General features: G+C 39.3%; 1 protein-coding gene across 2 annotated transcripts in view; it reads right to left on the minus strand.

The window, feature by feature from the left end:
• DPYS (dihydropyrimidinase) overlaps nucleotides 1-15,347 on the minus strand; it is an 89,126-nt gene that overhangs the window by 54,870 nt on the left and 18,909 nt on the right. For both annotated transcript variants that reach the window (XM_060127564.1, XM_060127563.1), the window contains exons 3-5: nucleotides 14,920-15,099; nucleotides 13,472-13,661; nucleotides 338-494 (exon numbers count right to left, since the gene is read on the minus strand). In XM_060127564.1, the coding sequence (XP_059983547.1) occupies nucleotides 338-494; nucleotides 13,472-13,661; nucleotides 14,920-15,099 (527 nt within the window). The remainder of the gene's footprint in view (nucleotides 1-337; nucleotides 495-13,471; nucleotides 13,662-14,919; nucleotides 15,100-15,347) is intronic.

The raw sequence follows: 15,347 nt of genomic DNA on the forward strand, positions 1-15,347 counted from the left end.
ATAGGGCATATTGAAGAGACCTGGTCCTAGGAAGCAAGAGATAGAAAAGACAACGAAAACATCAGAGCAGAGGAAAATTTCAGTAAAAATGATCCGATTTCTCTGTGGCCAGGAGAGATTTTATACCACATCATAACACAATTAAGCCAATGCTTTTGGGTCTCCAGATGAAGGATTCCCCAGGGCCTGTGAGGTCAAGTAGGACAGAAGACTGGGAGGTCAATGGAAGGTCCAGATGGTAGGACAAGATCTCCTACACTCAAAACACTCAAGATTTGGGACCAGCAAAACATCTTCTTTTGGCAAAATACCTTACAATCATCTACTAAACTATTACTTAGCCAATAGATTCATGAGGAAGTCAGGCGTTGAAGGGTCCGGTCGTAGGGGTGGACCCATAACGTGATGGGCTGCATGGGTCCATTCTCTATTCCAGTAGTGAGTGCCATCTGTGCCGAGACCTGCTGCGATGGCTTCTCCATAGACCACCTTCCCTGGAAAGTTCAAAGGGAAGCGTTCAGCACCTCGATTTGCTCTTAAGAGAGCCATTTGACAAACACATAAATATTAGTCTTCTCTGTCCTACCTAAACTACAATTTACCTCTCTGATCAGGACTGAAAAGTAAAATCTACTGTTTACCGAGACTTTCCTATGCTCCAGTCAGTGTGCACTGCATGCTGTGGTAGATGACTGTACCCACTCGCTGATATTAGGCTTGGCCTCATGGCTTCCTTTGGCCAATTATATATGAATAGAAGTAACATGTGCTGCTTCCAAGCAGAACCTGCTAGAGCCACAACAAGTTCTCCCTCTGTCATGAGACCAGTAGAAGCTGCTTCTTCAGGTGTGTCTCAGAATGAAGAGACTATAGAGCAGAGGCAGAGCCAACCGATGATGGATATGAGTATGAATAAGAAATAAATCTCTGCCATTGTAAGCCACTGATATTTTCGGTTAATTTGTCACTGTAGCATAACCTAGCAAAAGCTGGCTGAAATATGTGCCATTCTAATGGAATCTTCTCAAAAACCCTATCTGGGAAAAGCTATTATTATCTCCATTAAAGTATGAGTCCTGAGCAAATATCTAGAGAAAACTATAATTCAGAAAGATACATGCACCCCGATGTTCGCTGCAGCACTATTTACAATAGCAACCTAAATGGAAGACATGGAAGCAACCTAAATGTCCATCAACAGGTGAATGGATAAAGAGGATGTGGTACATATATACAATGGAATATTACTCAGCCATAAAAAAGAATGGAATAATGCCATCTGCAGCAACATGGATGGACCTAGAGATTATCATAGACTAAGTAAAGTAAGCCAGACAGAGAAAGAGAAATATCATATGATATCACTTATATGTGGAATCTAAAAAACAATGATACAAATGAACTTATTTACAAAACAGAAATAGACCCACAGACATAGAAAACAAACTTATGGTTACCAAAGGAGAAGGGAGGGAGGGATAAATTAGGAGTTTGGGATTAACAAATACACATACTATATGTAAAATAGATAAACAACGAGGACCTACTGTATAGCACAGGGAACTATATTTAATATTTTGTAATAATCTGTAGGGGAAAAGAATCTGAAAAAGAATATATATATATATATATGTATATATGTGTATAACTGAATCACTTTGCGGTACACCTGAAACTAACACAGCATTATAAATCAACTATGTTTCAATAAAATAAATAAATAAAGATAAAACTTTTATAAAAGATGAGGTTAAGGCTTATAGGATTAAGTAACTTTTGTACAGTTAAATTACACGCACTCAGCATAGACGGGGTGGAGAAGGCAGGGTCTGAATCCAGGCATCTTGACTTGAGTGGTCCTAACCTCTACACTCTACTATGCTGATGGCAATGATCTTATGGTCATACGGAGTCCAACCACACTATATCTCTGTTGCAAGTAGACTGATCATCTTTGCACACCCTTAAGGTATAAACCTCCTCTAAAAACTTATGTTAAATAAAATAACACTCAGATAATAAAACTGTAGCCAGAACGGCATATTTATAAAATCATGCAAATGAGGCCATCAAAAGTACACAGTGTTAGAAAAGTTAATAGCTTGTAGTGAATTTGAATTTAAAATCAGGAGTCTATCTCTGATTAGCATTTGTCAGCATAATAGATTCTTTGGCATCCACCTGCTCATATCCAAGCAGTCATGAAGGAGAGTGCACAGAAAGGAGAAGCTGGCATCCCAATTACTTCACTCTGGTTAACCAGACGCCACAGACTTGAGTTAAAATCCTGATATACAACTGAAATGCACTGATTTCCTCAGAGTTCTGACAGTGGATGGCCACCAGCTGCCTGAGTCATATCGAACTGGAACGTAGCACCCTATTACCTCACAGATCATTTCTCCCCCAAATGAGCCATCTTCCTCCAGTGAGCCTAGGGATTTGAAAAACCCTGAAAGCAAGGCTGCTTGAAGCCTAACCAACTTTGCCTCTTATGTAACCTAGCATCAAACTATTGTTAATAAAAGTTATCCTCCAAGAGGTTACCCACGGCTAATATCCTTCACTTTCATGATATACACACACTAGATGAATCCCACCCCGTTTCTTACTGTCCTATTCCCAGAAAAGAGGAAATGCCGTTAGTGTCTCCTTCTGGTGTACCGAACAAGAAGCAATCACTTTTAACATGAACTAAGAGGTAATGCACTATTTACTGGAGAGATAACAGGACGGGCATGGTATTTCATCTGCAGGTACAAAGAGACCTTCCTATTCCAAGAGAACTTCTTACGGATGCTTGGACAATGAAAAACTCAGATTCTTGATCTGCAATCACTTTACAAGTTGCCAACTCAGGATTTTTCCTGGTACTTCATTACAGAGCAAAGAGTCTTATCACATGTTCTGTTCAATCATTTGGCCCATCAAGGTGGTATGGGAATACAGTTCCAAAATTCCTACAATTTTAATACTCTCAGGAAAAATTAAAAGTGTCAGCATCTACCAGGAGTCTGCCAGGACTGTTTCGAAACCAGATGACAGGTAATTTCCTTGGAAGGGTTTAGCACCTTTACAATATGACGTGCCACTTTTTTGGTATATACAACAAGCTCTTCGTTAACAGGGTTATTTTCAACTGTCTCCCCATTAATTTATCTGTAAGTACTTAAAAAAATGAAAAAATAAAAAAGTAAAAATTCCTAACTATTCTTCCCTGTATTTCACAATGGTTCTAAGACATTTTTCAAAGGACTAAACAGCATGCAAACTGTAAAAAGAAAACAAGGGGCCTGGATAATACATAAATGGAAGAATCAAACTAGATTAATTCAGCATAACGGTGGGTTCTGTTAGATTTGGGCCAGAAATAAAGTAGTAATAAACATATCTAATGTATGTATAGCACTCTAGAGTTTGCAAATACAGCTTGAAGGTCATATATCTTACTTGACCTTCATGGCAACCCAAACACTGGTTTGACAGACAAAGAAACTGACACTCAATAAGACTAATTTGTCTATGACACAGGGGTAGTGAGTGGTACATTAGAATTAGAATCCTAGTATACTGATAACATACCATATATATACAGTATGTTAGTAGGAAAAGTATCATTTTTCATTTCTTGGTAAAGAGCATGTCATTTTTAAAAGTCAACCATAAGATCTGTGGATGTGGTTAAGCAATTTTCCAATTTCACTTACTGGTTTGATTTACTACATTTAACAGGTTAGTAATGAAAAGTCCTAGATCTGTCCTAGCCTGATACTCTCCTGATTACATTCGAGACCAGACGATTTCAGCAACTCCTGGCAGATAGTACATATCCATCATTAATATCCTCCCGCTGTCTCAGCCAGTTTCACATTATGTTGTATCCTGTCTCCCCATACGTGTTCTCTCCTTCTTTCTCCATCATTTAGCTCAAAACCAAAAAAAAAACCTTCACTTATGATGCAATCTCCCAGTTAAAGGAGTTCTGCTCTCTGAGAGATTGTTACGATTTCCAAATAGTGAAACATGTCCAATCAACCAAAACTACCCCCCATCCCTGACCAGACAGCCCATTGTTTATTAGATGAAAGTGATAGAGCAGATGTTAACATCTTGTCTGAATTTGGGAGCAGCATTTAATCAAGTCATGGGATCTTTTAGAAAAGGTTGAAAGATGCAGAGAAGCTGGCATAGGTACCCCGGAGTGGAAGCACCGGCTGCCAAACAGAAGACCAAACGCTTTTATAAAAATAATTTCTCCCGGCTAGAAGGATAAAGTAGAACCTTCCTGGGCTTCGTCTGGGTTCAAAATATTACACTTACAACGAAAGAAAATAATTGAGAAGGAAAATACGTAGAAGCAGCATAATAAAGTAGATCACACAGATTCAGGTTCAAATCCTGATTTTGCTTTTAGTTGGTGACCTTGTGCATGAAGAGTCATTGCTCTTGGTCTCACTTTTTCTCATCTATGAAATGGGATCGTAACGTCCCTCTAGTGTGGCAATTTTGTGAGGATCAAAGAACTTAACGTATACGAAAATATCTAGCATCTTCCTGGGATCCTGGAGTCACTTCATGTTATGAGCTGAATTGTGTCCCTTGTCAAAATTCACATGTTAAAGTCCTAACCCCCAGGATCTCAGAATGTGATTGTATTTGGAGATAGGGCGCTTTAAAGAGGTAATTAGGTTAAAATGAGGTCACTAGAAGTGAGCCCTCATTCAATACGACTGGGGTCCTTAAAAGAGGTAATTAGGTTAAAATAAGGTCATTAGAAGTGAGCCCTCATTCAATACAACTGGGGTCCTTATAAGGAGAGGAAATCTGGACACACACACACAGAGGGAAGACAGTGTGAAGACACAAGGAGGAGACAGCCCTTCCAAGCCAAGGAGAGAGGTCTGGAGCGCACGCATCCTTCCTTCAGTGCCCACAGGTAAACCAATGTTGCCAACACTTAGGTCTTGAACTTCTATCCTCCAGGACTGTGAGAAAATTAATTTCCGTTGTTTTAAGCCACCCAGTCTGTGGTACTTTGTTAGAGCAGCAAACAAATACATTCTACAAATGTTAGTTTCCTTATGGTTACACAATTCTTCTTCTTCTTTTTTTTTTAATCTTTTAAAATGGGCAGTCTTGAACTGCTTTGCAGTTGGACATAAGGTAAATCATCTTGTTCTAAATTTAAAGGACAAGGGATGTTCGGATGTTCATGCACAAGAAAGAAAAAGGAAGCCTGAGATTCAAATCCGCCTTAACTCGGGCACACATCAACCCTTTCTTAGGAAAAGTACTGGTTACCAAGCATCAGCTCATCGTACTTGTGTGAGATTTGGTTTTCTCTATTCAGCACCAACAAGCAGGGGGCAGTCTGACCACATGGGCAGAGAGTGGCCTCTGTGTGGCCCTTTCTCCCTGTTAGTCCCCAAATACAAGACAAATACGCTGGGGGGGGGCAGGGGGCAGAGTTTAAATAAAATGGAAAATAGGACATCTAAACCTCCCTGTAAGAGAAGTTTATATTTTACAGCAATAAGCCTGGAAAATAAAGCTTTCTACAACATGGAAAACCAAAAGCAAAGCAAAGCAAAGCAAACAAAAAACCCCCAACCATCATGTAGGCCAGTTCACTGGAAGCTACCTGAGAACCAAAGTTATCTTAATCATTTTTGCAAATCCAATGCCAAAAGCACAGTGCCAAGCACATATTAGGTGTCCAATAACTTGGTTTTTTATGAAAAGCATAAAGAAAACATTTTATTAATAAGTTCAAGTGACAGTCATATTTATACCCTGAAGACACGAATATGGATGTAAAATAGAATGAGTTTTATTAAGGTAAATTAAAACAAGTTAAACAGGGAACTAAAAAACACTATTGAAAATTTCAGTCATTAATTGGTAAACAAATTTATTATAACAGATATACACCAAAGAGAGCAGCAAGTAAGCTGCTGGGAGAAACTGCCACCATTCTAAGCAAAGCACCAGAAAAATAATGAATCCACGTGCATGCAAGTTCTACTGGGAGGTGGGAAGGAGAGGTGAACAATATGTCTTTCTAAACACTATTAATTCCACATGTCAATACACGGCAGAAAAGGAACATCGATACCCAAAGTTATTCAAACCAAAGTAAAAAGTACCTCTGTCACTGAAACAAATGACATATATGGACACATATACTATTTGCACAAAGACTAGAGTACAGTGAGTGAGAGAGGTCTAAGAGTGGTAGGTGGGAACTTCTATATGAGATACAATTTCAGCTGGTTTGTCCAACTTTATACCGGGGGTATGGAGCAAGGGAGGGGGGATTCTGCTTCTGGAAGAAAAGGATAACACTCTAGGGACAGCCTTCTGATTCACTTGCCTCATTTTTGCAAAAGTGGCTTCTCACAGTAAAGATGGGAACTAACCTAGTTACTCAACTTAGATTAACTGAGACTTGAAATAAGCATGAAATTGAAATTCCTTGCAAACGGTCAAAGGCAACTCAGCTTTCCATGGCTTGCATGTGAAAGCTTTCTTCTTTTCCCTGTAACCTGCTTTTCACTTTTTATTGCAGGTGCTGAACGCTAAAAGGAAATATCATGGTAGGGAAACCACAGGCTTTGAAAGAAAGCTGATGGACTGAACATGCATTCCCGTCTCTGGCTTTCCAGTTCACGTCAAACCCCGGTGAAGATGTACAACAGAGGAACAAAATCCAAAACGGTGCTGAGAATAAAAGAGGAACCATGGCCGACCAGAGGTTATGATAGATTGTAGGAAGACAGAAAGCAGATGGGATGGCGATGCTTATTAAGGAAAGTAGAGGCGGCTACCGCTTGAACTCAAACGAGCAGAAGGGTCATGACAGACATTCCTCCTGCTGCGGGGAAGGGGATGAGTTGGGGCAGTTAGCCCTCATCCCGCCCTCTGCCTGGGGAATAAAGCTTTCTAAGGTGGTGCTGATGCTACAGAGTGAAGCTCACCTGAAAACCGAAGCTCACCAGTAACCACGCCCCATTTACATTCACAAAGTTCACAGTCTCACTGTTGGTGCTCTCATTTGGGGGCGGGGCCTACTCACCAGCAGAGGGGGATCCACACCAGCTCCCTACTCTAATCCACTTAAAGAAAAAACAAACAACATAAAAAGAAGGGCCAAGATGTTTTAAAAAAAAAAAAAAAACTGAAAGGGCTTCCCTGGTGGCGCAGTGGTTGAGAGTCCGCCTGCTGATGCAGGGGACACGGGTTCGTGCCCTGGTCCGGGAAGATCCCACATGCCGCGGAGCGGCAGGCCCATGAGCCATGGCCGCTGAGCCTGCGCATCTGGAGCCTGTGCTCCACAGCGGGAGAGGCCACAACAGTGAGAGGCCCACATACCGCAAAAAAAAAAAAAAAAAAAAAACTGAAAAATTGACTCAGCAAGAAACAAGATGATCCAGAATTTAAAAAAAAAAAATCTCTGTTAGTATTCTAATGAGGTCAAAAAGATCTCATCCATTCAAGGAAAAGTGTTTTCTTGGAAATAAATATATGATTACCAAAATGAAAGTTTATTAGAAGGAAAGAAGAAGTAAACAAAATCCTTTCCTAAAATATAGAGCAAAAATCAGGGTTTTTTAAAGGTGAAAGTAGTTAAAGGACATGGAGGCTTAGTTCAAGAGGTCTTCTAGTGGAGTTCCAAGAGAGGAACAGAGAAAATTAATATGAAGGAAATAATAGAAGAAAAATGTTCAGAATCAAAGATCAGCCTTCAGATTAAACAGACATCTGAACATGAAGGTGAATTTTTAAAATCCTACCGCTAAACATAGTCTTAATATAAATTCTGGAAGTCTAAAATGAAGAGAAAATATAAAAATCTTCCAGATGGTGAAAAGAGTGACAAAAGGACATGAATTTTATTGGCATTTGTCTATGTAACAGTAACACTAGACGCCAGAAGGGAATGAAATGGTGCCCTTATAATTCACAAGGAAATAATTCTGAACCTAGAATTCTATGTCCGTTCAAGTTGCAAACAAGCTTGAGGACAAAGAATCAGAAAATTTACCTTCTAACACTCTTCCTTTAAAACTCACATGAGAGGGACTTCCCTGGTGGCCCAGTGGTTAAGAATCTGCCTTCCAAGGCAGGGGACACAGGGAACTAAGATCCCACATGCTGCGGGGCAACTAAGCCCGAGCACTGTGGAGCCCGTGTGCCACAGCAACTAAGACCTGATGCAGCGAAATAACTAACTAAATAAATATTTTTTTAAAAAATCACATGAGAATCTTCACAGTGATTCAAGAAAAGGGGAGAGATGGGAACCAAGAGACAGTATATCCAACCTAGGATTCTGTGAAAAGAAATCCAAGGATGGCATCTCTACAGCTTGGAAAGTATAAAAATAAAGCAGAAAGCCAAAAGATTCTCCTCTTAAAAAAATATCTCTACAAGAAGAGCTGATTCATTTCAACAGAAGCTGATTCCATTCAATAGAAGGTATGAGGTAGAAGCTGGAAAATCTTCATGATATAGTAAAGGAGGTGTACTTGTTTCTTTTCTGAACCTATATTAAAAAGAGCTAATTGGAAAAATTCCAAGCCAAAAAAAAGACAAGACAATAATGGTCTAAATATGTAGCAAACTAAAATAAGGCATGCCGTTAATCTTATGGGAGTGTAGGAAAGGAAACCCACTTCACCTTGACACCTGGCCTCTCCAAGAGTTAAATGACATTAGCTTTCACTCTCAAGTTAGTGATATAAATTCCTCTGAGGTTCTCTTCTCCTGAATTGTTTCTACCAAGAAGAATATTTCCACAATCTTACTTTATAAGTTCTGAATTTTAGACCTAACCTATAGACAAAGCTTGGAAGACCTGATTCTAGTCCTAGAGCCAACTGAAAATGCTGTAACTCCTGTCCATGTAAAGATAACAATACAGCTGAAAGAAGTCAGGAGAGGGCAGAGAGGGTGATGCTGGGCCTCTCAACTCCTTTTCAGCCTAGTAGAGAATAAGAGATACCACACACAAAAAAAAATAGCCAAAACACATAAATTTAAGTAATATTACCTGAAGTGAACATTTACTACTAACAAAACTCAGGAGGTGAGAGGTAAGATTTATGTAGGCTAGACTGTTCTTTTTTCATCACTCAGAGTCAAGTGATACTGTCAAAAATTTATGTCATTGCTTACAAATTTATGGTTTAGAAATTTTAAGGAAACCACCAAAAAAATAGACATGGTTAAAAATTGCTAGTTCCAAGGACTGAGCTGAGAGAGATAGAAGATGTTTACTCTTCACTTAATACATTCTTGATCATTTCCATTTCTGGAATGTTTTCTTCTTTTAACAATGATAAAAAAATAACAAAATTATGGCAATATTTTAAATAAATTTGTTAAAAATGTAAGGCCAATAAACAAAACCAATTAAATATAAACTTGGTATCTGCATTTCCCAACTCTGTAAACTGATTTCTTCTGGAACAGAGTGGAGGGTAATAAAAAATATGGGCTTTGGAGTTGGATAGACTTGAATTTCAGGTTTAGGATGTACTAGTAAAGTGATCTTGGGCTTAATTTACCAAACTTTCCCAAGCCTCAGTTTCATCAGTCACAAAACAGTGATAAAATTTAGCTTGAAGCATTGTTATGACAATTTAAAAAAATATTGTATATTACAATGCAGTGGTGAGATAATATATAACAAAACTTGAAATGAGATAAAAGATATACTAAAATATGTGCCAAGCACATATTAAGCACTCAACAAAGTTAGTTGTTATAATCATTAACCCTCAGGTCGCTATCTCTGAAGGGTATATAGTTGGCAATTCAACAATAAAATCCAAGGTAATAAGAGCATTGAATTGCTAGGCAACTACAATAGAGACAATTACTAATTGGGTATCTTTTGTGCCTCCTTGGGCAGTGAGTCTCATATTCAATACGCATAGGAATCACCTGGGGTTCTAGTTATAAGGGGACATTCTGATTCAGTGCATCTGGGATGGGGTCCAAGGACCTGCATTGCTAACGAGCTCTCACGGGATGTCAGCACTGTGTTCCAGGGACCACACTCTGAGTGGCAAGGCCCTAGATGATGGAATGGGCTGGCAAAGGTATTTACAGATGTTCATATTACAAATCTATAAGGCTGAATTTTTTCTTCTTTAAACAAGATAACAATGAATCGATGTATCTTGCTCTTTTATGTTCAGAAATTACATTAGATAATAAATGCGTACATGGGACTTCCTTGGTGGGGCAATGGTTAAGAATCCACCTGCCAATGCAGGGGACACAGGTTCGATCCCTGGTCCGGGAAGATCCCACATGCCACGGAGCAACTAAGCCTGTGTGCCACAACTATTGAGCCTGTGCTCTAGAGCCCACGAGCCACAACTACTGAAGCCCACACTCTCTAGGGCCTGCATGCCACAGCTGCTGAGCCAGCGTGCTGCAACTACTGAAGACCCTGTGCCTAGAGTCCGTGCGCCACAATGAGAAGCCACCACAATGAGAAGCCCGCGCACCGCAACGAAGACCCAATGCAGCCTAAATAAATAAATAAATAATAAATTTTAAAAATAACTTTAAAAAAATAAAAATAAATGCATACAGAGTAATCTTCTGTAAAAGCTCAGTGTGTCCGCCAGCTCTTGTCACTCTGTACTCCCCATGGACCTGCCCTTGGATTAGCTGATGCAGTCACCATGTGAATGGACTGACACTGCTTGACCACCTGTGAGAGGTCACATGCCAGCGATGGAACAATCTCTCGTGCTAATTTATTCTGGACCTCTGCTGCCTCTAACGATTGCACATTATTTTCACAAGTGTTAATACGGTAAATCTGACTCAACTAGAGCATCTGGGCTGACGTTTTAAGTATTTCATGTTTACATCCCCTTTGCAAAGGGATTTAGCAACGTCCAAAAAGTAGATATGCACTTGCCCTTTGAACCATTTCCAGGTTCTCATTTCTAGGACTCTTCCCTGAGGCTACACTTTTGTGGGAGACAGAATAATGGCGCCCCAAAGATGTCCCCATAACCTGTGAATATGTTAACCCTACTTGGCAGAAGGGACTTCACCGATGTGAGTAAATTAAGGATCTTGAGATAGGGAGATTATCCTGAATTAATTAGGTGGGTTCAATGTCATCCAAGGACCCTTAAAGTAGAAGAGAGATCAGGATAATGCAATGTTCTCCATCCACCATTGCTGGCTGTGAAAATGGAGGAAGGGAGACAGGAAGCAAGGAATGTAGGTGGTCTCTAGAAGCTAGAGAAGGCAAGGAAGGGCATATCCCCTAGAGCCTCCAGAAGGAACACAGCTGTGCTAACACCTTGGTTTCAGCCCAGTATGACCGACTGCAGACTTCCGACCTCCAGAGCTGTAAGATAATAAATTTGTGTTGCTTTAAGCCGTTAGGTTTGCTGTAATTTGTTACAGCAGTAATAGGAGACTAATACACCTTCCACAAATATGAAATAGCATAGGCAAAGGACATCGCTGTGGTTTTATTTGTAACAGCTAAAGACTGGAAATGACCCAAATATCCATAATTAGAGACTAGCTGAACAAATACAGTGGCATCCTCTGCACCTGTAAACAAGAATGAGGAAGCTTTCTATACCTAATATGAGCTGACCTTTAGGACATATTTTCAAGTAGGAAAAAACAAGATACAGCACACTATGGATTTTACCTTTCAAGTAGGAAAGAAAGAAATAAGAGTATACATATGTTCCTTTTTCATAAAGAGAAACACTACAGGGTAGGCCAGAAATAAATTAATAAAAATAATTACTTATGGGTATGTGATGAAGAAGCTAGGGAAGGAAGCAAGATATCTCTGAGAATATATCTTTTATTTTTTTATTTTTTTTTGAGAATATATCTTTTAATATATCACTTTGACTTTTGGGCCAGGTAAGTGTTTTCCATATTCAAAATATAAAATTATATTTAAAAATAATTTAAAATAAAATTAAAATATTCATATTTAATTTTAATAGTTTTCTGCCTACGATTTACATTCTAAAACCTTCCCTAGACTTACTCCGCTGCTAATGGAATTCTATCCCAATGCAAAATAAATACTCAAATCGAGAAACTGTTTCCTGACAGAACTGGCAAAATCACAGATTGCTGATGGGTTAAGATTGACCATTTCTGTTGATTTTGCTGTTTGTTAAACCATATTCTGACGTTACGGACCTGACTGACAGGCTATGGGACACTGTACACCACTTGCAAAGCAAATAGAGAAAACCAATTTCACAGAGCTAGCAACAGCGCCATCTGGTGGCAAAAACTAAAGCTATAACTTAAAATTGAAGTACAGATTCTTTTTGAAGTGGTGTGCTCTTTTGTACTGAAATTATACTATATGTGGGGAAAAAAGCAACCAGAAGTGGCTGGTAGTAAGATCTTATTAACTCCTGTGTGAAACTGAGGTGACTCAATACACGATACTGATATATTACATTTAAAAATGCATTTAGCTTGCACAAAATCCTTACTGAAACTCAAGCAACAAGAAGCAATTTTGAAAAAAATTATTTTAGTGTCAATTATAGACATGCCAAATCTATTTTCATAGTTTTTAAGATCGATGTTATAAAAATGCAGCCAGTTTCAGGTTAAAAAAACAAACAGCCAGGATGATTTACACAACTATTTCGGATTATCCGGGTTCCTAAAAGTGAGAGATAGAAACGACTACCACATCCCAGGAGGGTCTAAACTACTGAATAAAACACACCTTATTTGTCTTTCATTCTTCCTTTCCCAGTACAGGCTAATGAATAAAATTATTTCCATGTTCAATTCTTATCAAAAATAGGAGATTTTCTCCTTCTTTTAAGATGACTGTTTACACATAAAATTACACTATCGAAGTGAGGCAATTAAGCAATTTGGAGTAAACATAACTTTGCTTTAAAAATCTTAAAATAATTGTCATAAAAACACTATTTGGATAATTGCTTCAATCGCGCCAACAATCAAGTTGCTGTGAGATGAATCAATTCGATTCAAAAGAAATTTGTGGAGCACCTACTGTCTGCCCTGCCTGACCCTGATTCAGGTACTGGAAGGGCTAGTGGAGGTGCCTAAGAGCCAGGGAAGCTTCTGTAAAGTTCACTGGAGAGTTGGCAGTTAGTGGTGTGAAGGGCAGGGCTTGTGGCCGAAGAGGGCAGAAACAGACAGACGTGTAAGGCTGCGAGAACACAGAAAGGATGCTAATAAAAAAGGAGGAAGAAACGCTGGGATTGGGATTGACATATATACACCAATATGTATAAAACATAATAGGAACCTTCTGTATAAAAGAATAAAATTCAAAATAAAAAAGAAAGAAAAGTTGTGGGAATTCATGGACAACTTTCTGATAACCAAGAGCAGGGGTTGGCATTATTTTACCTTACACTTCAGCTAACAGTACTAGTTGTAAGCAAGGCTACAGTTCAGGAATTACCATCCCTCCTGGCATCTGCTATCACCCTTGCTGCGGACTTGCTCATCACGTGCACGACGCACAGAGGGCAGTTCACGGCGCCGGCTATGGTGATGGCTCTCAGCGTGGCTTCTGCCTCCACCGCTTCTGGGCGGCCCAGCTCATGGCCCTCAGGACCCGTTATCCCCAAAGCCAACATCTTCTTTGCTCCCTAAAAAAGGCAGCAGGAACATACACACCGGTGAGAAAGGTTTCCTAACGACAACTCCTACAATTTTGTTGTGAAACGAATGCACTGCCAGGCTTTTATTTTAGATCTATTAGGTATAGGTGTGTGTGAATGTGTGCGTAGACAGTGTGTGTTTTGGGTAAAAATAATCTACTACTCTCAAAGCATATGTTAATTTTTCATATACATATTTCACAATCAAATTATTTTGACTGAAAAGGTGACAAAGATATGAGGTCTGTTCTAATCACAGTCTTTGAAAAGTAGTGTCCATATTTAAGACTTTTTATTGGTTCAGAACAAAATATAATAAAACAAAGTATTCTAGTCCCCCATATTATATCCTTGATGAAGCGACTCATGCGATTATGTAGTTAGTTCTATGTTTTACTGATTCATTCTCTTCATTGCCTTCTTCCCCGATCCACGGAGTGATATTAGACCACTATTTCCACTCTCCAAAAGGGTTATTCCTTCCTTACAAAAAAGTCCGGAAGTCAAGACTCAGAGTGTCAAAATGACTCACCTGGTGTCACACAGCTAGGACGTGGAAAAGTCCAGTTTAAACCTGGTGTGTTTGAGCTTACAGTTCACGCTTTCCTCTTATCAACTCCCCTGCCCACCGCCCACCCCCCATCCTGGCCACGGGGCCTCCATCTCACTGACTTTAATGGGAACTGAGCCCAGGGAGACAGAAAGATCAGCTAATATAAAGGGTAAGAGACAGCTCTTTAAATCTTGCAGATGGTGTACCCTTTGGGCATTAACAACGGAATTAACATGAGAAATATCATCTAGATTCCTCCGCAGCACATTTTAATACCCAGTTTCTGAAAAGAATGGGGCTTTAAACAGCTACCTAATGCACTGCTTTAGTCATCAGATTTCACCAATGTCCACACTTTGGCATTTTGAACCAGCAGCTTGAGCTACCTAAAAAAAAAAAAAATGCTGGGGACACAAAGAAAAATATCTGTGTTTTTAGAATAAACCTTGTCTGAGATCTAATAACTGATCTGAAAGAGGGAACTCCTCATTCCAATACATATGCCACCTGCAAAAAACTCAGAGCCGGACAGCAAGTAATTCAAGTCAAGCGTTTCCAAGTCACATAAAATCAGTTTCTGAATTTCCTTTCTTCTAATCCATTAAAGGAATTTACCTACCTGGGGCCAGTCGTCCTCACCTTAAGTTATGGCCATTTTCATTTCTGTGGAAGCTCTGGAAGGCAGTTACTTACCTCTGCAATTAGGTCTCCATTTTCTGCATGAACTTCAGCAACTGCTCCAATTTCCTTGCACCAGGAGAAGACCTTGTACAGCTCCACATCTCTCAGCATGTACAGATCTCTATAGGCCATAAAGGTCTTGAAGGAGTTCACACCTTTATCTTGGGTAAGGATTTTCATTTCTTCTTTAACCTAAAAGGGCACAAAACCCACAGCGGAATGTCACTCTTTAATTTAAAGATAATATCAGCATTCTCCAAATTCTTGCATTCAGAAGAAAGTGAAGTAAAATAAGGACATCAGTTGGACTCCAGAAAAATGTAATGAAGGTCTTGATCTTTCCCCTAGGTTAGACCTCATTTCATCTGATGAACTGCTGTTGTTACGATACTTTTATTTTTAAACATTATTTATTTATTTTGGCTGCTCTGGGTCTTAGT

The sequence above is a fragment of the Lagenorhynchus albirostris genome, chromosome 17 (assembly GCF_949774975.1).
Source record: "Lagenorhynchus albirostris chromosome 17, mLagAlb1.1, whole genome shotgun sequence".
Classification (NCBI taxonomy): Eukaryota; Metazoa; Chordata; class Mammalia; order Artiodactyla; family Delphinidae; genus Lagenorhynchus; species Lagenorhynchus albirostris.